Raw genomic sequence first — 26,845 nt, forward strand, 5'->3', positions numbered from 1 at the left:
AAAAAGAAAATCTGAATAGACCAATTACAAGTAATGAAACAATCAGTAATTGAAAAACTCACAAAAAAGCAAAAGTCCAGGACCAGATGGCTTCACAGGTAAATTTCACCAAACATGGAAAGAAGTGTTAACCCATCTTTCTCAATTTATTCAAAAAAGCTGAAGAGGAGGGAACATTTCCTAACTCATTTTACAAAGCCAACATCACCCCTGATATCAAAACCAAATAAAGCCACCACAAAGAAAGAAAATTACAAGCCAACATCCGTGATGAACATAGATGCAAAAATCCTCAAGAAAATGTTAGCAAACCAAAGTCAACAAGACATGAAAAAAATCATCCACCATGATCAAGAGGGATTTACTCCGGAGATGCAAAATTGTGGTTCAAATCCACAAATCAATCAACTTGATATACCACATTAACAAAATGAAGGATAAAAATTATATGATCATCTCAATAGATGCAGAAAAAGCATGCGACAAAATTCAACATCCATTTATGATAAAAACTCTCAAGAACGTAGGTATAGAGGGAACACACAGCAACATAATAAAGGCCATATATGACAATTCCATAGCTAACATCATACTCAACAGTAAACATCTGTACTCTTTTCCTCTAAGACTAGGAACAAGATGCCCACTCTTGCCACTTTTATTAAACATAGTATTGGAAGTCCTAGTAACAGCAATTAGGCAAGAAAAAGAAATAAAGGCATTCAAATAGGAAAGGTGGAAGTAAAACTGTCAATATTTGCAGATGACATAATACTATATATAGAAAACCCTAAAGACTCCACCTAAAAACTATTAGAACTAATAGATAAATTCAGTATAGTTGCAGGATACAAAATTAATATACAGAAATTGGCTGCATTTCTATACACTAATAACGAGCTATCAGAGAGAGAAATTAAGAAAACAATTCCGTTTACAATTTGATCACAAAGAATAAAATATCTGGAAATAAATTTAACCAAGCAAACAAAAGATCTGTACTCTGAAAACTGTAGGACATGGATGAAAGAAATTGAAGACAACACAAATAAATGTAAAGATATACCAGGCTCATGGACTGTAAGAATTAATATTGTTAAAATGTCCATACTACCCAAAGCAATGTACAGATTTAGTGCAATCTCCATCAAAATACCAAGAGCATTTTTCACAGAACCAGAACAAAAAGATCCTAAAATTTGTATAGAACCACAAAAGACCCTGAATAGCCAAACAATCTTGAGAAAGAAGAATAAAGCTGGAGGTATCATGCTCCCTGATTTCAAACTGTACTACAAAACTATAGTAATCAAAACAGTATGGTATTGGCATGAAAACAGATACATAGATCAATGGAACAGAGTAAGAAACCTGGAAATAAATCCATGCATATATGGTCAATTAATCTATGACAAAGGGGGCAAGAATATACAACGGCGAAAAGCAGTCTCTTCAATAAATGGTGCTGGGAAAACTGGAGAGCTACAGGCAAAAGAATGAAATTGGACCACTATCTTATGTCATATACAAAAATAAATTTGAAATGGATAAAGACTTGAATGTAAGACCTAAAACCATAAAACATAAGCAGTCAGCTCTTTGATATCAGTCTTAGCAATATTTTCTTGGACCAGCCTCCTCAGGCAAGGGCAATAAAAACAAAAATAAACAGGGGGCCAGCCTGGTGGTGTAGTGGTTCAGTTTGTGCACTCTGCTTTGGCGGCCCAGGGTTCACAGGTTCGGATCCCAGGCATGGACCCACACATTGCTCACTAAGCCATGCTGTGGTGGCATCCCACATACAAAAAATAGAGGAAGATTGGTACAGATGTTAGCTCAGTGATAATCTTCCTCACCAAAACTAAATAAATAAAAACATAAATATAAAAAATATATAAACATAAATATAAAATAAACAAATAGAAACAAATAGGATTACATCAAACTAAAAAGCTCTTGCACAGCAAAGGAAACCATCAACAAAACAAAAAGGCAACCTACTGAATGGGAGAAGATATTTGCAAATCATACATCCCATAAGGGGTTAATAACCAAAATATATAAAGAAGTTACATAACTTAATATCAAAAATCAAACAATCCAATTAAAAAATAGAGGACTTAAATAGACATTTTTCCAAAGAAGACATACAGATGGCACATGAAAGGATGCTCAGTATCATGAACCATCAGGGAAATGCAAATCAAAACCACAATGCGATACCACATCACACCTGTCAGAATGGCTGTTATCAAAAAGAGAAAAAATAACAAGTGTTGGCAAGGATGTGGAGAAAAGAGAACTGTCACAGGGTGGGTGTATGTGTAGCTTTAGTTGTTTTTTAGTTGTTTTAGTTTTGCAAAGTGTCTGAATTAATTTACACTCCCATCAGCAAAGTGACAGTTCCAGTTTGTGCCACATCCTCACCAATGCTCGATATTGTCAGTCTTTTTCATTTTAACCATTGTGGACTTTATAAGTCCATTCCTAGGTTCAGATAAAAGAGTGCATATGTCCACCAAAAATATGTATAAGAATGTTCAAAGCGGCTTTATTGATGAAAATCAAAAACTAGAAACAACCCAAATGTCTATCAAAAGGAGAAAAGAGAAACAAATTGATGTATAGTCATACAATGAAATAGTACACAGCAGTAAAAAAGAATGAACCGATACAGGCAGCACAGATGAATTGCAAAAGTATTATGTTCACACACACAAAAAACAAAGAGTATATGCTATATGATTTCATTTATACGAAGTTCAAGAACAGGCAAAACTAATTCATGGCGACAAATGTAAGAATAGTTATTTCTGGGAGTGGGGAAAGGTAGGTACTGACTGGGCAAGGTTATAAGGAAACCCGGAGAGAGAGAAAGGTCCTATTTTAATTTGGGTTGTACCTACATGAGTGTATATAAACGTAAAATTTTATCAAACGGTACATTAAAGACTTGTGAACTATATTATATTATATTTCAATAAAGGAACAGGGACGTGCTGTTAATAGAGTAAAAAAGCAAAGTAATAAATAGGGTGGAGATATATATATGACAAAAGACATATCCAGAATATACAAAGATCTCAAAAAAATCAGTAAGCAAAAAACATACAATTCAATGGAAAAATGGGGAAAAGATTTAAAAAGCCATTTTACAAAAAAGGATATCCAGGGCTGGCCCCGTGGCCGAGTAATTAAGTTCACGTGCTCCGCTGCAGGTGGCCCAGTGTTTCACTGGTTCGAATCCTGGGCACAGACATGGCACTGCTCATCAAACCACGCTGAGGCAGGGTCCCACATGCCACAACTAGAAGGACCCACAACCAAGAATATACAACTATGTACCAGGAGGCTTTGGGGAGAAAAAGGAAAAAATAAAATCTTTGAAGAGAAAAAGAAAAAAAAAGGATATCCAAATAGCCAACAAACATATAAAAGGTGCTCAACTTCATCAGTCAGAGAAATGCAAATTAAAACCATAATGTGATGCCACTACGCATCAACCAGAATGACAAAAATTTAAAAAGGACCATACCAAATAGTGGCAAAAATACGTAAAAACTGCAACTCTCGTTCATTACTGAACAGAATGAAAATTGGCTCAATTATTTTGAAATCACTTTGAAAAACCAACAATATCTAGTAAAGCTGAACAAAAGCATACCCCTTATCAACACCCAAACATAGGAGATATCCTTAATAAGTAAATATTAGCGGAGTGTTTTAAAAAGTAATCATTACAAGATTAAGAATAGGTTATCTTCGTTATTCTTAGCTCTAGAACTACGAAATTTTAAAAAATCATGAGTTATTTTAAATGCAGTATGATCACATTAAATGTGTTGCTGGCCTATAAAAAAACAATTCATCACTTTTAATATCTCAATAAATAACTGAGGCCAGACACTTGAAATGAATAACGCTTTATAATTGTTTTTTCAGTTACCAACAGACCTTAGTGCTGCAAGCCCTGCAGGGACAAACTAGAGAAAGGCCTGGCCGAGTGCCAACAGCTTCACCTTTTTGCTGAGATTCATGTTCTCCATCTTAGCCTTCAGCAGCTTCATCTTATTCATAGTTATTGAATTTTCAATTATCTGTTGCCCAGAAGGAGAAGGCTCAACTTCTTCATCCTCATCAGTGTACAAATTATACACAGAACCACCACTGCAAAGAAAACGAGAATTTCTATTGAGATGTGCTTGATACCTGCCCAATAACTAAAAATACTCTATGTGCAATAGAAATGACAGATGCTGCCAATGACAAAACAATAAATCTATCTTGTCAATGTAAATTTAAGGCAAATTTATCTCAAAAAGTATATTTCTTAGGAGAAAACAAATAAATGGGGATAAATATCACGATCTAGCATTACTGAAAATTTAGTACAGCTGAGCTTTTCTGAAGTCAGTATACCATAAGTGAAGAGCTTTTGGCACCTGTTGTATCATTCCCTTAGAAGCAAAATCCATTTCCACAAGAATTTTCTGATTCCATTTTATCCACCATGGCTGATAATTGTGAAACCTAGATCATAGTCTGGTCAGATTTCCACTAACCAGAATGAAAAAGAAATTGATGCAGAAGAAAGTGCAGATTTTTATTCACCCTGAGAGGATTCTCACTAAAAAGGGAACTCATCCATAGGTGTCATCAGAACATTTTCTGTTCTTAAAAAACAACAACAAAAAAATAAGGATAACGAGACTTTTTTCAGTGTGTTGGAAATGTAGCCACCTAGAATACATAGATTTTAAAATGAAAAGAGACACTTCGGTCCAGTCGTGACACAAATTACTAAACATGGAAAACATTTCAATTACTGGTCCATCACCATGACATTTATTCATACCTTAACATAATTAGGTTTGGAGCCTCTTCTCTTTGACTGCATAAGATAATGACACTTACCACACTATCATCACCTTTATACTTACATGTCTATCTTTCCTTCTTACTGTCCCATATGTTAGCAAGTTGAAAGCACATATTAGGCCTTATCCATATTCCTAGTCTTAGCACCTGGCATTGTGCTTAGCACATACGCAATAAATGTTTGTTGAACTGAACACAAACATTATTGAAATTTCATTCAGCTTTTTCAATAATGGGAAAATTAGAATGGTAAGGGTTTGAAAGAAAAATGAGCTCAGCATATTTGAAAAATGACTAAAATTTTAAATAGAGCAGATTAAGAATGTGTATTAGTTACCATGACTGACTGACTTATAGGAAAACCGAAGTATGTATCTATGCTAAAGAAGTATGAAGGTTAATAAGATTTCAATATGGCTGTAAGAAACGGAAACAATTTAGGATGGCCTTAATAGGGCATATTCCATAACATTTCTGAAGCACATACTATCACCACACAAAGGTCAAGGAGAGAGTAGATAGCCTCACTCCTAAATTTTACAAGGTGAACTGATGATATTTTGAAATCGTGGGTTAATTACACACAGAGTCAGCATGGGTATCAGAAAACAATGGCAGGAATTGGTCTCCATAACCAATTTAGTCCCTAGTGGCTGACTCGTGGCCATGAGTCCTACTGTTGTAGATGCCTACCACAGCATGAAAATTGACATACCGAGATTAGCTTTGCTACCATTTACTGAATGCCTACTCTGCCAGGCACTTTCCACATATTATTTCTAATCCTCACAAAAACTATATAAGGTGATATTATATCCCATTTTATAAATGAAGAAACTGCAGTTGAGAGAGGTTAACTGATTTTGTTCAAGACCAGACGGCTAGTAAATAGTGGACCTAAAATTTAAATCTCCCATCTGTCTGGTTCCAAAGTCTGTTCTCTACAGCACCTCCTGGTGCTTTCCCAGGGACCAAACAACAGACCTTACTTAGTACCCAAATAAGTGACAGAACTATAGTACATGAAGGCTCTTGTCTTGAGATTACCTATATCTGAAAAGGAGGGCTGAGTGAAGATTTTTGCCAGTTCACTCTTGGAGTTGGAAAAAATGATTCAAGTATATACTCTCTATGCTTGGTTACCTTGAAATATTTTAACTCTGAGTACTTCTCTGTTATATCCTGTGGTATTTTAAGTACCCATGCTGAATACTGAAAGAGGTTTCTGACTCAACATTCCTGATATAAAAAACTGATTCTTTACTGCCTTCCCACGGAGAACAGTGTGTGTGTGTGTGTGTGTGTGTGTGTGTGTGTGTGTGTGTGTGCGCGCGCGCGCACATGTGTGTATATATGTACACAAAAAAGTACAATCGTGATAAATATTTCATTTGACGCATTTTAAAGGATAAAAAACACTTTTAAATTCACCTAATTTTTTCAAAGAATCACATCATTGTGTTTTCTCTCACAAAGCATAAACTCATGAGATCAGTTAGAAGCCAACCACAAATTTTCTCTAAATGGAAAGATGTTATCAGACTAGGATAACATAGTAATTTATAAACTTAATCCAAAAATATCCTTCTTTATATTTAAATATTCTAAATATTTTCTTGAATTTCTAAATATTTTCTTGAATGCTACATTTAACTTTTTATAAACCTTTTAATCTAATAATATGATTAAAGAATAAGAGATGTGCAAATGTCGTATTTATTTCAACATGACCATTGTTCATCCCAAAGCCGTGTCTTCATGTGACTTTCACAGACAAGTTACCATTTAATTAAGTCTTAAATGCCTCCTTTTATTTCCTTCCACTTATAAAAGCAGTAAGGTGGCAGAATTAACTAAAAAGATTTGAGACTAAAAATGACTGATACTAGATTTTGTATCAGAATGAATCAAATAAGCACCCAATTCTCAATGTTTCTTCTTAGAGAAGGAATTAGCAAACTACGGCCACAGGCCAAATTCAGTCCGCCATTTATTTACGTGGCCCATAAGCTAAGAATGGTTTCCACACTTTCAAATGTTTGAAAAAAATCAAAATAATAATCCTTTATAAAATTTGAAAATTACATGAAATTCAAATTTGTGTCCATAAGTAGGAAGTTTTATTGGAACACGGCCACACTCACTTGATCACATACTGCTTACGGCTACATTTGCACTACACTGGCAAGAGCTAAGTAGCCACAACAGCGATTGTATATGGCTCTCTCACTGGTTTGCACTGTGGCTTGGCACAGTACAAATCATAGCGGCACAGCCATACTTCAACGGTATTTTGAGTGCCACGTGTATCACTGTACCATGAGAGGTTTTTTTTATTACCAATATATTACCCAACATATCAACACAAGAGTGGACTTGCAAAATTGCAGTTTTAAGGCAGAGCAGAGAGTGGATTATTCTGTTATCTATTAAATAGCAAAGCATTGTGTTATTATGCAATGACACTACAGCTGTGCTAAGAAAAACAACGTATTTGGACATTACCAGACTAAAGACTCATCACAATACTCCCAACTTGCAGGTCAGAAAAATTAGAAAATTTTAAATAAAAAATGAAAATGAGACTGCAACCAAAATAAGTTTCTGAGTGGCTTATTTACTAGCCATGGAAGGAAATCTGCTTACCAATAGTGAATTAATTAAACCATGTTTAATCATAGCAGTTGAAGAAATGTGTCCCGAGAAAATAAACTTATTTAGAGACTACTCCTTCAGCAAGAACAATTTCTCGAAGATTTGACAACATAGGAATCAACATCAATAATAAATTAAAAAAGAAGACAAATGGCAAAAATAACCAAAACAAAAAGTGACAAATGTTAGAGGTTGTGGAGAAAAAGGAACCCTCATCCACTGTTGGTGGGAATGCAAACTGGTGCAGCCGCTATGGAAAACAGTATGGAAATTTCTCAAAAAATTAAAAATAGAAATACCATATGACCCAGCTATCCCACTACTGGGTATCTATCCAAAGAACTCGAAATCAGCCATTCCAAAAATCCCATACACCCCTATGTTCATCGCAGCATTATTTACAATACCCAAGATGTGGAAGCAACCTAAGTGCCCATCAACTGATGATTGGATAAAGAAGATATGGTATATATACACAATGGAATACTACTCCGCCCTAAAAAAGGATAAAATTGTCCCATTCACAACAACATGGATGGACCTTGAGGGTACTATGTTAAGTGAAATAAGCCAGATAGAGAAAGATGAACGCTGTATGACTCCACTCATAGGTGGAAGTTAAACATATAAACAAAGAGAACAGATTGGTGGTTACCAGGGGAAGGGGGGGTGAGGGGAGGCCACAAATGGTGAAGGGATGCACCTACAACATGATTAACAATAAGGTACAACTGAAATTTCACAAGGTTGTAAACTATCATAATCTTAATAAAAAGTTAAAAAAAAAAGACAACAAATGACTGGGAGTCGTTTTCCTTGGCTTTTGATGAGTCAACATAAATTATCGATACTGTTGAGTTGTTTTTGTTTATTCAGGGCATCAATACCAAGTTTGAAGTGACTGAAGAACTAGCTCCGATGAACAGTCTGCATGAAACAACTACAGGTAAGAATATTTTCAAAGAAGTTCCTAAAAGACTAATTCAGTACAACTTGAATCTGCTACAACTGATGGAGTAAAAAAATGTGTGGATCAGAAAAAAAATTTAGTTGGACAAATTTAAAAAGCTAATGAAATTGTAAAGTGTTTAAAGCTATAGTTATTGTATTATTCATCAGCAGGTATTGTGCAGTAAATATTTGAATCCATCGTGTATTATCGAACCAGTAGTGTCAACGGTAAACTTCATTTGTCTCATGTACTTAACCATTGGTTCAAATGGCACAGCAGTAAGCAGTTTTATTGTGATTTGTTTTTTTTAGCTCAGGGCTGACATTGAATTTTTCTGAATGAGAAGAACCCCCCCTCAACTGCTACTGTCAAACACTAAATGCCTTTGGAAATTAGTTTTTGCTGTATACTTGATGATGTTTCTTAATGAATTCTGCTTAAAATTAAAGGCAAAACAGTACTTACATGAGAAACTTATACTGCAGTAATGTCATTTTGACAACACCTAGCATTACTTTGAATCACATGGATGGCACACTTTCAAAAGTTAAAAATGAAGTGAGATCTCCATTCCCACACAAATTTCCAGCACATACTTTCTGAACTCAAAGTATACTCCCAGCAGCGTTTTCATACCTCGTTGTGAGTTAAAAGAAATCTCCATATTTCAAAATCTATTTAAACGTGTAATTGAGGAGTTCCACCTATCTTCAACTGGACACGATTAATCTGCAACGTAATGACATGCTAAATGCAAAAAGCAAGAGAAGACTCTAATACAATTCTATAAATGCCTTCCAAGTGATGGACATGCTCAGTTAAAAGCATATGCTCGTGGACTGACATCAGTATTTGACAGTACCTGTCTGTGTGAAAAGAAATTTTCAAATATAAAATACATAAAATCTCATTACAGAGCAATATTAACAGATGAACTTTTGCAAATGATTTGCAAATTTGAAACGCAACAGTAGCTTTCAACCCCCAGTAAGTAAAATATTACTCCCACAAAAAAGAATTCCATTCTTCTCACTAGTAGACCTGATTTATACACACAGACACTCAAAAGTATTCAATTATTATTATTTTGAATTTTGTCAATAAAAATTTTGTGGAAATTTGTTTTCTCTCTTATTATGTAAATACCTACACAGTATCTTTGATTTTATCTCTTGGCCTAAAAATCCTCAAGTGGCTACCATCTGGCTCTTTACAGAAAAAGCTTGCTGCCCTCTGTTGTAAAGTAAGAAAGCCTCTCCTAAAAAAGGCAAGATAAATGTTCTTCAAGGTATCACCAGAGAAAGTTTTCTAGCCCCCCTTTCTCATTCACCCTATTCCTTGTCCAATTCTGGTAGGTAAATAGAAAGGAAAAGAAAAATTTAAAAATTATCTTGAGAGGAATAGTAACCAGCGATATTTGGGCTACGTCTTAACCACAAATAGAAGTTGGCTGGGGAGAAAATGGAGTAAAAGGAGGAAAAGACATTTCAAGCAAAGGGAAAAAGATGTGCAAAAACATGGCATAATGAAAGAGACCTTAAAAACTGATGATGACAGGTTATAAAGGGCCTTCCATGCTAAGCTAAGGAGCTCAGGTTTTCTTCCTTAAGAAAGAGGAACCAACAGTGGATGTGCTAAGGAGAAAACCAAAATGACAGTGAAGCTGGCACATGGAGAGACTGGTGTGAAAAATTCTATCCATGGTCCAAGTGAGGGACACTGGACTAAGGCTGCAGCCCTCACCGCTCCCTCTTCTCTACTTCTAGCCCACACGTTTATGCCACTTTTGAAGTGCTAACCAGATCCTGACACATTCAAGTCAACATCCGTTTGTCACCATCTGCTCTCTGTGGCCACAAAGAAAGGGTCTGACCTTTTGTTCCACATAACACTCTGTGGTGGGGAGAATCCTAAAGCAGCCCCCAATCCCCAATCCCCGGTGCTCACATCCTGGATATTCTCCTACCCTTGAGCTTGGGCATGACCTATGACTTGCTTCTAGCCAACAGAATATGGCACAGGTAAAGGGATCCTGCAGATGTAATTTAGGCCCCAAATCAGTTGATTCTGAGTTAATCAAAAGGGAGCTGAAGGGAGCTGACGGGAGCCTCTAGCCAACAGCCAGCAAAAAATCAGGGCTCTCAGTCATACAACCGCCAGGAAATGAATTATGCCAACAACGTGAATGAGCTTGAAAGTAGATTCTCTTCCTCAGTTAGGCCTCCAGATAGGAGTGCACCTTTGCCAAAACCTTGAGTGCAGCTTTGTGGGACGAGCAGAGCATCCAGCTACACTGTTCCTGACACACAGAAACTGTTCTCCAGACTCTAAGTTATTTTTTCTCTGAATGGTTTTGCCACTAGCTTTTTCTATTGTGGGATTAAATTTAGTTATCTGTAATATCTTTCCTTCCTTTGTCTGCTTGGCAAACTCTTACTCTTCTTTTAAGGTTGCTAATTCTCAGAGGTTGTCCCTAACTCCTCACCTTTCAGGCAAAATGAAGGCCCTCTCATCTGGTTTTCCAGAGATGTTGCTATCTCTTTATAACAACTGCCGACATTATATCACAGACACTATTTTAGCAGATTGCATGCTCCACGAATGAAGGGATGATTATCTTTATAACTCAGTGCCTGGTGCAGGGACTGTCTATAAATGTCCAGTAAATGTTTAGTGACTTAAAGGGAAAGGAGATACAGAATCATAGTAAGGGGGACCTTCTCTAATTCCTTAATTGTTCTACGGCCTAGCTAAGTCCCTTGAAGTTGTTTCCCTCAGATTTTAGAAGCAATATAACAACTCCTTCCCCTTTTAGAGAGTAGGAAAACAAGACTAGAAAAGTAAAGAGATTTATCTACTTTTAAGGAGCCGAGTTAAATTTTGAAAAAAGATAGCAATTTTAGGTTTAACACTTTCTATTACGCCAAGGTTATAAAATAACACACTATTACAATAAGACTCCCTACTCCATAAGAAATTTCAGTTTTAGAAATTACTAAGTATCAACCATATGAAGGAAAATTTCAAAATTACATACCTGGGGCAAGGGGCATGGGGGAAATGCAAGAAATTTAGTCAGTCTTGTGAATATAGTAAGATTATTTTGACAACATAACGTAAGCATAAGGTTTATGGAATGTATCATACAACGTTCTCCTTTTCTAAGTGAGACATGCAAATGAAAACCTATTTACCTTAAAGATTCAGATAATGGTGTTAAAGTGCCATCTCCCCTATCTACTACACGAAAGAAATTCAATTGATCTCCTTCTCGGTATACCAAAAATGTAACTTTTTTGTTGCAGGAGGTCTTCTCCCAGACCTCATCTCGACTGGAATCCATGTACTCAGCCATCTCCCTAAGTGGATCTTCCATAGGAACTACAAATGGAAAAATTGATAAACAAGCTTTCAATTTATATCACGTTTTATGCATACTGGTACAGTGACAGAACATAATGTGCTGAATTTGAACAACCACCCTGTGCATACAATACATACATGATATTCTTCAAATAAGTTTCTGGTCTTTTTATAGTTAATACAGCATTCTCTATGTTGTATTAATATGAAAGAAATAAAATGCATTATTATGATGTTATGTGCAAAGACAGGGCTTAACCAAATATATGAGGTTTCTCCTGTGCCACTAGTCTATTTGTGGATTCTGTGACATAATCATCTATGATTATTTTCACTTTACACCTTCTGCTTCCTATATTTTCCAATACTGGTTCCAAGAATCAATAATTAAAAAGCACTATAAATGCCACTTACTTTAGATTAAACAATAAACACACACACACATAATTGGGAGACACGTTAGAAATTAGAAGCAAGTGAATTCCTCTTTGTCTTTCTGGTTTTATATAAAGGTCAATTCTTCTTGGAGCTGTTTCTTGATGTGAAGTTAGGTAGTAAAAGTACACAATAACTCAGAACACAAAGGGGCCACTTAGTGTACTCAAACTGCAATGTGTGCCGTGGTTAGCATGTTGTTTCTTGAAAGCATCCTCCCAGGATCCCAACTGTCCTGGTATGTATCCACGCGTCCAGTCAGAGCACAAGGACCAGGGCAAAGCCCCCAGTAGTGGTAGGCTCTAGCTGCCTGGAGTTGTCTTCAAGTTTGAATAATATTGCAGCCATCATTACAACCCACTCTTGTCCACAGCAGCCACAGATTCTGCTCCTGTGGTGGAAATGGGCCTCAAGAGATTGCCGACTCATAGGGTGAATGTTCTAAACGCCCCTGAACCCAAGATTTGGGAGTCCAAATAATGGTTACAAGGGAAAAAAACGTTTGCTCCCAAAGACATTCTCATGTCAAGCTGCAGAAACAGTCGCTCTTTCCTAAAAGAGGCAACAATTTCTCAAACTCCATACCTGTCATTCAAGTAGCTTATATGTTAACAGAATCCAGTGCTGTACTACCCTGTAAAAAGTCATAGCAATAAGAAATACGAAACTCTGAAAGTAACAAAGTAAAAACATCAAAAATGTTCCCATATCCTAAACTCAATTTCACCACTACTAAAACACAAAAACTTTAGAAATTATAAGATTTAGTTTAATTTATAAAAATATTTGGATGTTTTGATCGACTCTTTCATAGGCATAAGATATGTAAATATTAAAAGACATTTTTAAAACAAATTCTTGCCATTTTTAAGTTAATGCTACACTTTCCACATTACATTAATAAGAAATAAAAACTATGCTACTGCCATTACTAAAGCCACATGAAAGACTTGCTTAAACCAACAAAGCAGACCTTACTTACGGAGCCACTGGGACAGAAGACATATATGCACATGTGTGTGTGCAGGTACACACTTTCTCCTAACAGAAAAATCATTTAGATTTCTTCAGGTATAAAACATTTTATATATAGTTTAGGATAAAGTTAGTTTTAGAAAGTATTTTCTTTGCTGTTTTGATACTGGTTCATTCATAAATAATTTTAAAAGCTAAATATTGCTGGAACTCACATGATAAAGGCACTTTCTAAATCATAATTTTCAAGTACAACTAAATAAATATGGTTTCTCAAATACAATATGGAAAAGTTCTAGATCTGGGTACGGTTTTTCTTTTCCACAAAGTTTTCAATGATGTAAGGCAGACAACAGTAAACTTTTAATTTTAAAGACGTTGATTTAAAACAAGCAAAATTATTAAAAACTCAATTTAAAATATCAAAAAACAGACAAGTTCTAGACATGGATTTTTCAATTCACAAACAAGGCACAGGAAGTTGTAGGGAAAGAAAAGCATTACACAGCTTCAACTACCAAAACATAAGGATGCCCTGCATTTTCATTTTTTTAAAAAAGTAAAAAGAAACCCATATATTTTTAACTCAGAATCTGTAACACTTATACTCCTCCTCATAAATATAAAATAATTTGAGTCCTAGTAAGAAAAGTAGGTGTTCTGATTAAATGCCCTGGTTTAAGGATAATACTATACACAAAATAACCAACTTTCAAAAATATAATACAAGGGAATTCACATGTCATTAAACACTATATAACTCCATCTTACTATAATGACTCAGTAAACACTTTAGGGTCCTTGCACTACCATTAGAACCAGTACTGTAAACATCACCTTATGTCACATAAGTGACAATTAACAGCAAGTCCCTGATATGAGGAGTGCTAGTTAATCAGTTCTAACATTATCTTTGTTTTTTTAACCTATTCAAAACAGTGCAACAGCCAAGTAACCTATCTCACGAACTCCTCTTCAAGTTGCTAGGAAAAAGAGAGTAATAACCCTATGTTCTAACCAAAATTATGAAGCATAGAGATAAAAATCTGACTTGTGGAAGTAAGCCAGCAGAGGAATTAATACTTAAGCTTCAGTTTAGAGGTTAGTGGAGGATCAAACAATTTTTAAGGCCTTCCCCAAAATGAGGCCCACAGAGCAGGACTGCTCTGAGCAGTCTCAGGATGCCTCTCCTTGGTGGGGATTCATGTGACATACCTGAATCAGGGACCAGTGTGAACACAACCAGTTCTCCCATGCTTAGAGCTTTCTTGCTAATTAGTCTTTGCTCACATCCTCTTCTCCGAGGGCCCTTCCACACCTGTCCTCCCAGTACCCTACTTCTAGACTCTCACACTACCCTATTTCCCCCATAGCACTTATGACTACTTGAAATGATGTCGATTCTCTAATGTTTACTGTGGGCACTATCATGAAGCAGGGACGACTTCTCCCATGGAACACTGCACTGAACATCTAGTAAATGCTCAAAATGTATTTGCTGAATGAATGAACAGACTTCCAGAGACCATTCACATCCTGAAAAAGGGTTCAACAGGGCAATGATAATATCCATGAAACTCAAATGCATCACAAACCAGGCTAACAGGCATCTTTGGGATTTTCTGTAAGCATCATTGCCCCAGGAGATGAAGACTCAGTGGATAAAAAAAAAGCAACAAGACTGGTATGAACCTACACAAAATGATAACAACATAATATTCATACTATGCTATCCCATTTTCATTCCCTATACTGGTGAGGTTTATTTTTAAATCTCCCTGAATTGAATCAGGAATCAAGAGATTTTCTGGAATATGACTTCCTGCCTCTGTGCATTCAGGCTTTAAAGAACAATGCCTAGAGAAACAAATGTGGTTCTTCCAAGAGCTAATAGCAGAAAGAGAACCTGGCTAAAACTTGAAGCTATAAAAACACCAACTGGCTTGGGCCAATTATTATTGTCAAATTGCTTTAATATACATAATTTTAACATATGCCTACCTCTTCTAGTATTTATAGGTCCGCCACGCATAGCCAATACCAGCTTCAAGGTACAACCTTCTGAAATGCTGTGGATAGTTAACACAAAAATAAACCACAATCATCAAAATGCATTCAGTGTTAAATATATACATAATTATGTGCTGGTTTATCAAGCATAGTGCCTACCCTCTGAAATACAAAAAAAGATACAGCAATGTGCATAAATATAAATATTAACTTATTTACATGTATAAATAATGAGAGTAAAGAAGTTTTCATAATCCTTAATATGACATGAAATCTCAGAATAAAAGTACTGCAAAGGACCTCGGAGAGGTCTAGCCTTTTCATTTCACATGTAAGGAACAAGAGGCCCTAAGAACAAGAGAAGCTTGTCCAAGACCCACAGTGTTGGAAAATAGCAGATCTATTTAACAAAACAGAAAAGTAGCAACTCCACAAGGTCTCCTGATTCCCAGTGCTCTTCCAGCTATTCCACATTGCCTCTGACCCTTTTGTTCTTTAAGAGTAACAAATTACGTGAAAGAAGGGAGAAAGACAAAGGGTCAGACACTGTATCTGCTATGACCGGTGCTCACAGAGTCACTTAGTAACAGAAGAAGGGCTGAATGAAAAATGAAAGGCTTGGTGAAGAACAATACTGTCTCACCCAAAACTCCTGTGAAAATGCAAAGAAAAGGAATGTAGCCAGGTGAAAATGGGTCAATATTCAAAAAAAGGAGTAAGGAAGGCAAGATCAGAAGAGGAAGATCTAAAAAGGCAGGGGATAAATAGCTGGGCATGAATAATGAAAAGGTAGAACAAAGAATTGGAGGACAAAGATCAAGCAGTATGGGGTACTGAGCCAACACATCTCGAAGTTTGGGTTTTACACTGAAATCCAGGGATCAGAACTATTCAGAAGAAGAGGAGACACGATCTAAGGATTCAGAAGAAAAACACTATCTTATGGAGTCGTAATACTGAGCATCTATAAAACAGCTAATAAGCAATTATACTCACTTGTAATCATTCAAGCAATATTCATCTTCAAGTTCCATGTTATTCCAAATTAAGTGCTGCTGACAGATGGGAATACCTTAGGGGAAGGTTATAAAAAAAAAAATAGTTAAAAACTCAACAAGAACCTTCGAAAGAGTATGATACAAAGCTATTTTATTAAAGAACTAATAACAATAAATTAAACACACTTCTAAACTGAGTGCTGGGTGCTTAAATTTACCTTTTCATTATTTATCTTTTCATTATTAAAGTTTACAGAATCATAGGTAAAAGGCATGGCTAAAAGCATAGGTAGTCCAATCTACTTGCTTTAAAGAAACCAGTATGTTAGCTCAGAGAAAATCTTCTTCAGCAAAAAAACCCTCTTTGGCCTTGAAACAAAGTATGACATTAGGGAACCCATTAAAAAACAAGATATCATGAAAACAGCCCTGAAGAGTTTAAGATTTAAGGCCTAGAAGACAGTTCTAAATGCTGCAAAGTAGTCCTCATTCAGTTATAGTCAGGGTTAAAAGTATATTATGGGAGAGAGGGGTGTGAGGTGGGAGGGGGTTTAAAATGTACAAACTCCCAGACATAAAATAAGTCATGGGGGTGTAATGTACAACATGGGGACTCTAGTTAATAATACTGTGTTGTGTATCTGAAAGTTGCTAAGAGAGTAGAACTTAAAAATTTTCATCACAAGAAAAAAGAATTTTGTAACTATGTATGATGATGGATGTTAACTAGACTTACTGGGATCATTTCACAATATATGCAAATATCAAATCATTATGTTGTACATCTGAAACTAATAGGTCAATTATATCTAAATTAAAAAATACGAAAGATTTAATTTAGTTTACTGTCCTGAGGGGCTTATATTCTAAAAATTTGTTCCCTGAGTGACATGCCCACTTGGAATAATGATTATTTATATGTGAGTTTATTTAGTGATTAAGACGGCATCTTTCATCTCTCTTCTGAATGGAAAGGCCAATAATCTTGAAAAAGGGCAGAAAATATAATTTCCAATTAAAAAACATTAATACATTAGAAAATTCCCTCAATTTCAGTGTCTGTATGTAATTATAGTTCATTATTGTATATTAACATGCTTTTTTGTAGAGCCGGGACACTAACTACAGAATAAGTCAATCTTGAAAAAAAAGGATACTATGGACAATTTTCTAAGGCAGAAAATTATGGTCTACAACACACTTTCTTTACATTTCTGAGATGTTAAAGGAATATAAGGTAGAATTCCATACTCCAGCATAATTAACTTCTTTTTTCTTTTGCAAATTGCACATTTGAATGTCCCAAGAAAGTCTGGACTATACTAGCCAGAGAATGACCATTATCTACTCAACAGAACATTTAACGGACACTGATATTGATGAAAACATTTTTCAAATATCTTACATACTGCCTTCTGAAATTACTTTTGCTTATGACACTACAAAATAAGTTGACTAGAATAATAACAGTAGGTGGTGTATGTGTTAGCATTTATTATTATAAGCCACGCATTGCTGTAAGTGTTTGACCTGTGTTATCATAATTCAACTACAACAACAATCTCGTGAAGTGGGCATCAATATTATGCTCATTTCACAGGTAATAAAACTGAAATACTGAGAGATTCAGTGACACACAGAGAGCATGCGGATTGGAGATGTGAAGCCTCAGCAGGTTCACTGCAGAGACTGCACTCTCAACCTTTACGCTAATCAGTCTCTAGAAAATCAGCCTCCATAAAGCACAAGTAGCTATCTGGGGGATATGTTTCAGTAGTGTTGCCTGTTAGTAGACCTGAATGTCTACTAAATGTTCAACAAATGCTCCAAAAGATCATCATGGAATACAGCCCACAGGCATTCAGCGAGGACCAGGGGCAAGGGGGTAGATACGTATATCGACCATATATCTCCTGAATGGAAAAACTCTCTTCTTTTGCTTCCAGCTAAAAAAGAACGCCAGTAAGGAAAGGTTTTCAAGCTAGAAATTATTACATGTTAAAAGTATTTTAACATTTAAAAAAATACTGAGATGTGCCTAGGTCATCTTTTCAACCAAAATTATAGGATTCTGGGGCCAGCCGGTGGCACAGCGGTAAAGTTCATGTGCTCCACTTCAGCAGCCTGGGGTTTGCAGGTTCAGATCCTGGGCACGGCCCTAGCACCTGCTCGTCAAGCCATGCTGGTGCCATCCCACATAAAATAGAGGAAGATTGGCACAGATATTAGCTCAGGGCCAATCTTCCTCACACAAAAAAGAAAAAAAATTATAGGATTCCATTAGCATAACTAGATAAAGCAATTTGGGCAGGTAATACCATGTGTACATTCAACCAACACTGTACAGCATTATTCTATAATGCAAATTTTAGAACTGGACTGAAGACAGTAACACCACTGCTTAGCCACAACTCTTGTAATCACTTTTAATGAACTTAGCCATCATTTAGCAGGCAAAAAAAAAATAGAAGGTTGGCAGGCAAGACAGGGTGGCAAGAAGCATTAAGACTGAGCCATGGTCCTGATGGCTACCTAAGTTGCTAGATGACTTTAAGGAGGTCATCAACCTCTCGGAGTCTTACCGTCCTCTCTTGTGCATTAAAAAAGACTAGGTTTTCTACCATGCATACTTTTATAATCTCAAATATATAATGCAAACCAACTTTGCTTTAAGATAAGGTTGCCAAAGTTAGCAAGTAAGAACCTGGCAACCCTATTTAAGGGTGGCCATTTGTCTTTAAACCTCAACACTTATTTCTTGTACAACTAAATCCAGAAAAATTAATTCCTATAAAACAAACATATCGTCCAAAAAAATAGATTATATATACAAATTTTCTATTCAGTGCTTTCAAACTTTTTACAAATTAAAATATTTGTTTTTTATAAAAATAATAGTCACTGTGAAAAACAGAAAACACAGAAATATATAAAAGAAAATAAAAACTACATGTAATCCTAAAGCCAGCAGAATCTATTCTTAACATTTTAGATATACTTCCTTTTAAAATTAATTTCTTTAATAAAATGGGGTCATACTTTGTGAGCTGTTTTATAAACCGCTCATTTTTTTATATCAATAAATAAGAATATACATTATGTTTAGCGACTGGATGGTACTCTAATATATGTTTCTGTCATAATTTATTTACCCAGTCACCTAAGACATATCTTCATCTATCCAACTTTTCACTATTATAAACGAAGTTGTGATAAGTGATATATGAATGTGAGTGTATTTGCGAATATATACTTGTGTGTGTGTGTGTGTATTCATCTGCTCACACCAAATAATACCACAGACTGGATGACTTAAACAAAAGAAATTTATTTTTCACAGTTCTGGGGGCTGGGAAGTCCAAGATCAAGGTTCCAGCAAAGTCGGTTTCACTCTGAAGCCTCATCTTGGCTTGTGGGCAGCCAGCATTTTCCTGTGTGCTCACATGACTTCTTCTTTGTGCGTGTGCACAGAGAGAGGGGGAGTTCTCTGGTGTCCCTTCTCATAAGGGCACTAATCCCATCAAGGCAGTTCCAGCCTCATGACCTGATCTAACCGTAATAATGACTCAAACATGTTTCTTTGGTCTTTGTTAGAATTTTCATGCAAATATGTGCGTTTTGAGAAAATGATCATATCTGCATTTAGAAAATAAACCAGAATCAACAGGATTAGTATTATTCTGTAATGGAAACTTTAGAACTGGATAAAGTTTATTAATTATTAAAAAAAAATTTTTTAATTAAAATGGATAATTAAAGACAATGGTGAACCATAGCTCCCATCTCCCAATATTCCTCCAGAACTAGAAGGGAAATTAATCTACACAGAAACCATATCCTCAGCCCTCATAAACTGAAGACAGAGAATGTCCAAACTTCAAAATAACTGGGAATAAAAAAGGGGCAATCACCCAATCCCAGTGGGCAGTCTCATATTCCCACCTCTGCAGGGTTGACTGAGAAAAAATTCAGAGAAGACAGAGAGGGAAGCTAGCAATGGCACAAAAGCTCAATATGGAGGAAATAGACAAAATTACCTCAAAAACGAAAAATAAACTACAAGTTACCAAGAGATAAGAGACTCAAATACATATTTAGTAAGAGACAAGGTAGGAAAACACCCAGGAGAATGAAAATGACATAAAGAAGTAAGAAGGGTCAAAGAGAAAGTAATGGAAATGGGAGACAGGCCAATAAGGAATGATATTCATATTATCACAGTTCCCAGAAAAAAAAAAAACAAACAGTGGACCAGAACTAATATTTAGAAATATAATCCTGGAAACTTCCAGAAATGGAAAAAGACCTGAATGTACACATTGAAAGGACCCCCTAGGTACCTGGGAAAATTAACTAAGAACTATTAAGCCCAAGACACATCCTAGTAATAAATCTATTCGATTTCAATGATAAAGACAAAATCCTCAACAGTTACACACACATACAAAATCAACTAAGTTATAAGGCAAAAGAATTAGACTGAACCCAACAACAAAGGAACAAATAATCTGATTTACAAATGAGCAAAGGAGGGGCTGGCCCAGTGACATAGTGGTAAGTGTGCACACTCCCCTTTGGCAACCCGGGGTTCACAGGCTTGGATGCCAGGTGCGGACCTGTGCTCGCTCGTCAGGCCATGCTGTGGTGGCATCTCACATTCAAAATAGAGGAAGATTGCCACAGATGTTAGTTCAGCGACAACCTTCCTCAAGCAAAAAGAGGAGATTGGCAACAGATGTTAACTCAAGGGCAATCTTTCTCAACAAAAAAAAAAATTAGCAAATGACCTGAATAGACATTTCTCCAAAGAAGACATACAGATGGTCAACAAGCATATGAAAAGATGGTCAACATCATTAATCATCAGGGAAATGCAAATCAAAAACCACAATAAAATATCACACCCATTAGGTTGTCCACTATCAAAAAAACTCAAAAGATAGCAAGTGTTGGTGAGGATGGGCAGAAATTGGAACCCATGTGCACTGTTGGTGGGAAAATAAAATTGTGCAGTCACTATGGAAAACAGTATGGAGGCTCCTCAAAACATTAAAAATAGAACTACCGCATGATCCAACAATTCCATTTCTGGATATATATTCAAAAGACATCAGGATCTGGAAGAGATATTTGCACACCCATGTTCATTACAGCATTATTCATAAAAGCCAAGAGATAGAAACAACCTAAATGTTTATCAACATATGAATGGATAAAGAAAATATGGTATAAACATATAAAATTATTCAGCCTTAAAAAAGAAGGAAATTCTGTCACATGCTACAACATGGATGAACCTTGAAGAAACTACGCTAAGTGAAATAAGTCAATCACAAGAAGACAAATATTGCATGATTCCACTTATATGAGGTATCTAAAGTAGTTCAACTCTTAGAAAGTAGAATGGTGGTTGCCAGGGGCTGGAAGGAGGGAGAAAAGAGGAGTTATTCAATGAGTATAGAGTGTGCCTACCACAACTAGAAAAAAAGTTCTCAACTTACAAGAACTTACCAGAGAATTCTGCATCCATGATTGCCTCCTGAGGAATCTAATAAGAGGATGAGCTTCATCCAAACCAAGATATGACCAGAAAAACCTTGGCAAAAAGATTAACGGTGGGCATTTAAAAATATATAAATGTCTATCTAAGACTAAAACAAAAGTAGGAATGAAGGTTGGAAGGCTAATACAGAAATGCTAAATGATGTGACAAAGTAGGATTTTTAATTTGCCACACTACATAACGCTCAACTATTTGCTGTAGACAAAAAATACACCTACAATAAGTGACTCAGAAAGGCTAAAATAAAGGGATGGACAAAAGTGCAAGCTAACAGAATCAAAAAGGAAGAAGAGTGGCGATCCTGATTACCACACAAAGTAGAATTCATACCCCAAAGCATCAAATGTGACAATGAGGGATGTTATGTTTTTTAATGCTAAAGTTCATGATGAAGATGTAACCCTTAGGGATACTTTTATGTATTAAATAACACAAGTAACCACCTTATTAAACAAAAACTACAGAAGACGCAAAGAGACAGAGAAACAATAATGAGACTTTAAACACCTTTCAGTACAAGACAGATCAAGTAAGAAAAGTACATAAAAAGACAGAACACCTAAACAACATAATCAATGAGACAGACCTTCATTGTGTCTAGATAGTAAGAATACACCTACTCAAGTGTCCGTGGCACAAATACAAAAACTGATCCTATATTAGGTCAAAAAGAAAACATCAGTACTTTCCACAAAGATTAAATATTACAAAAAACATTCTCTGCTTGCAATGCAATAAAACTAAAATTTACTAACAAAAACAAAACTCAGAAAGGCCCTTCCATCTAGAAATTAAAAGACCTTCTGTTAAAGAACTCTTGGGTGAAAGTAGACCTAAAAAAATGACAGAATTTTTTAAAAGCAATGACAAGATCTAAGGAATACAGTTAAATCAGTTATGAGAACAGAATTCACGGCACCCATCACATAAATATAAACAAAAGGATGAAGATAAAATTCTCATCTCAAAAGAAAAAGAACAAAGAAAATCAAAAGAAAGCACAAGAAAGGATACAATAGAGACAAAAGTAGAAAATGAGGTAGAAAATAGAACAGCAGTAATTAATAAATCACAATTCCAGTTTTCCAAAAACATTAACAAAGTAGAAAAACTACAAGCTAACTTTATCAAGAAAAAAAATAAGACAATCACAAATATACAGAAATAAAAAATGATAAGGAGATAATTTCCTAAGGAACAACAGATTAAGAAGATTGATGCCATTAAAGTTAGAAAACTTAAAGAGACTGATTTCCACAGAAGGACTAGAGAATGTTGTTCGGGAACCACCCCACATAAAGAGCACCAGACCAGATGGATTCAAAACAATTCACCAAACTTTCAAAGACAAAATAAACCTTCTGATCTACAAATTTTTCCAGACAGTGAAAGTGAATGGAAACATCCTAATTTCGTAAAATGAATGAAAATTTCCTAATTTCTTTTAAGAAACAAGTATAGCACTGGCTCCTAACCCTAATACAGTACAAAAGAAGAAAACTAGAGACCAATATCATTTGTTCATATTGGTATAAAAATCTAAATATTAGCAAACAGAATTCAATAGTACATCAAGAAAAGAATTTACTATGACCAAATGAGATGTATTTCAGGATAGTAGGTTGGTTTAATATTAAGAGGTCAATTAATATCATCTACTACATTAATAGCTCTAAGGAGAAAAAAATCTATTTCCATAGATGCTAAGAAAACCTTTAACAAAATTCAATATCCATTCATGATATTTAAAAAAAACCACTAAAGAAAACTGGAATTGAGAGATAGTCTCTTAACGTGTTAAAATACTACTAAATAATCCTAAAGACAGGATCTTATTTAATGAGGAAATGCTAGAAGTATTTCCACTAAGATCAGGAACAAGGCAAGGATGTCCACTATCTCTGCTACTTGAACCCAGCACTAGAGGTATTAGTCAAAGGAATAATTAAACAAGAGAAATCAATTAGAGGCCGAAGAGTTAAGCAGTAGTGAAACTCTCTCTATTCTAGATGATATGTTAGATAACACATTTGAAAAACCCTAGGGAATTTATGAGAAAACTAACTAAAAAATAGTAATTCAGTAAATTAGGAGTATATAAAATCAACATACAAATATCAATAGCCTTCAAATAAACAAACAATAAACCATTAAAGGACAAAACAGTAGAGAAAATTCCATTTATAATACCAATAAAGATTTAAAGATTATTAAATACTTAGAAATAAACTTAAAAAAGGTGCAAACCTCTACAAAGAACAAAACACTCCTGAAAGACATAAAAGTAGGCTTGATAAAATTAGATTCATACCTAATGCCATACATAAGAATAAACTCCAAATGGATGAAAGGTCTAAAGTAAAAAATTAAACTATATAAGTACTAAAAGAAAACATGGATCAATTCCTCTTTAACTTTGGTGCAAGGAAAGGCTTATTCTAACTATGACTCAAAATGCAGAGACAATAAAAGAAGGATAAATTTGCTTTTTTTTAAAAAAAATGTTTTAATTGCATGAGAAAGAAACCACTATGAACAAAGTCAAAAGACAACTGACAAATCAGGAGAAAATACATGTAACATATACCAGAGACACAGGATTAATATCTCTAATATGTAACAAACTCTTAAAAATCGTGGGACAAAGACCAAAACCCAATAGAAAAATAGGCAAAATACATAAACAAGAAATTCACCATAAAAGATGTAAAAATAGCCCTTAGACATATGAATAAAATGTTCCAATTTGCTCAAACTTAGAGAAGAGCAAACTAAAACAACACATTAGATTGGCAAAAATTTTAAAGTATGACAACACTTTCTGTTGGCAAGACTGTGGGTAAACCGGCATTTCATATATTGCTGTGGGAATATAAACTGGTTACAACCATTCTAGAGAAGAATTTGACAATACCTAACCAAACTACATATACACTTACCTTTGGTCTGGTAACCACAATTTTAGTAATCTACCCTGAAGATATACCTACAACATACAAAAATATATATGCACAAGGTTATCTACCATAGCATCATTTAAAATTGCAAAATCCTGGAAACAACCTAAATGCCATACAAAGAAAAGGTGTTGAATAAACTATGGTATTTTCACACAATGGAGTACCCTACAGCTGTAAAGAAAAGTGAAAGAGAAAGACCTCTATAAAGTGACTTGGAGTGATATCCAAGATACATTTAGTATAAAAAGCAAAATACAAAGGTTTGTCTATAATACGCTACCAGTCAACTTAGAAAGAAGAGGCTATATGAAAATATACATGTATCTAAAAACAGGGAGGATATATCAGAAACTAATGATATTGGTTCTCCACAGGGGATAGGGTGGAAAGAATGTGGGAAAGGGAACAAGCAATAGGGATGAGGTAGCAACACTTCTGAAAATTTTGCATAGTTCTAACTCTTATAACCACATTGACACTTCACATCAATTCATCCCCCTCCCAAATGAATAATTAAAATCATTCAGTATGTGAGGATCCTCAAAATAGAATACAAAGAATAACAAATGAATATAACTAATTATAAATGAAGGCATGAGGAAGAAAAAACTTAAGTAACTTTAGAAAACAATATTTTGACAGTATACTGTAGGCTAAGGACAAAAAAAACCGCACACAAATATTATACTCTAGTTAGTAAATTTGTATCTTGCAGAGATATGGGTTAGTGATTCTAAACTAATCTTTGTGTCTAGTAAGTTTGAGCAAATAAGTAGATACCTTATGGATAATGTGAACCAAGTTTCTCATTGTGAAAGAAAAAGGTTACAAATGAAGAAAGGGAAAAGGCTAGAATGAACACTGTGGTGATAAACTGGAATTGGAGGTATCAGTATGAATTCATGGTTTTTATATAAATTGGGATAGATATAGTAAATGTGTGTGTATACATGTGTAGTAAATACACATATTTCCTATCTTTGTCCATTATGAGGGCCTAGAAGCAATGACACCCCAATAGTAATGAGCACACTTAACAATTGGGTCTTGGTTTCTAAATACCATTCCAATAAAAGTAACCTTAGAGAAATGGGTGATATCGAGGCAGGGAAAATACAAGATGAACCTGCAATATCTTTTAGTGCCAGGCAAGGCAAGGACATGCCTAAAAGATTATGGGGACATTTCAAAACAACATACAAACCAATCTGAAGGCACTCCTGATAGTCAAATCTAGGACAATTTCAGCAATAAAATAACAACTGTAAGATTATAACCCATAGAATAAAATAAATATCCACGAGTCCATGCTGATATAAATAAATAATTGGATAAATAGATAAGAACAGATAAAAGACAGTGTTTCCGTACAGTAGAACACCAACAAACGCAACAGAAAAATCATCACTAGGCAAATACTACAGCAACAACTGTTGCTGGTGAGACTATCAGTAGATGCTAAAATTATCGGCCAAAATGATAAGAAGAAACAGAATGTTTGCACAATATCAAGGGAGCTCCTCACAAGATACTAATTAACTCTTTGCTACAATCCAATGGTCAATTCTCAGTTCTTCTCCTACTTGGCCAATCAAGGCAGCTGATCATTCTTTCCTCCTAGAAACATTTCATTCACAAGAAACCACATCTTGGTTTTGTTATTACCTCCTTGGTCGCTCCCTCTCAACCTCCTTGGCTGCTCAGCCTCAACTCCCTGAGCAGTACCCTTGAATCTCTTCTCCTTTTCAATGAACACTTACTCTCTTGGAGATCTCGTCCTACCAGCTAAATATTGAAGACTCTCAAATTTCTCTCCCTAGCTGGGATCTCTTCCCTGAACCCCAGGCAAGCATATCCATCCTATTCAACATACCCCCTGGATGTCTACTAAACATCTCAAAATTAACATGTTCAAAATCAAGCTCCTGCAAATCTCTTTTTGCTCCAGACTGAACCATCTCAATTAATGGCAACTTCATCCATCCAAGCTGCTCAGGTCAAATACCATGGAGTCATCCCTAACACTTCTCTGTCTCTTACACCCTACTATTCAACC

The 26,845-nt window shown here is 35.3% G+C and overlaps 1 protein-coding gene across 6 annotated transcripts in view; it reads right to left on the minus strand.

Annotated features, from left to right (window-relative positions):
* Positions 1 to 26,845, minus strand: part of ZFAND4 (zinc finger AN1-type containing 4) — a 102,802-nt gene that overhangs the window by 20,871 nt on the left and 55,086 nt on the right. For all 6 annotated transcript variants that reach the window (XR_545512.2, XR_011525108.1, XM_008524306.2 and 3 more), the window contains 4 exons: positions 16,265 to 16,340; positions 15,260 to 15,327; positions 11,680 to 11,866; positions 4,020 to 4,167 (listed from right to left, as the gene is read on the minus strand). Coding sequence is in view for 4 of the 6 variants with exons in the window: in XM_008524306.2 (XP_008522528.2) it covers positions 4,020 to 4,167; positions 11,680 to 11,866; positions 15,260 to 15,327; positions 16,265 to 16,340 (479 nt within the window). In the remaining 2 variants the exon portion in view is untranslated. The remainder of the gene's footprint in view (positions 1 to 4,019; positions 4,168 to 11,679; positions 11,867 to 15,259; positions 15,328 to 16,264; positions 16,341 to 26,845) is intronic.

The sequence above is a fragment of the Equus przewalskii genome, chromosome 1 (assembly GCF_037783145.1).
Source record: "Equus przewalskii isolate Varuska chromosome 1, EquPr2, whole genome shotgun sequence".
NCBI classification, from domain to species: domain Eukaryota; kingdom Metazoa; phylum Chordata; class Mammalia; order Perissodactyla; family Equidae; genus Equus; species Equus przewalskii.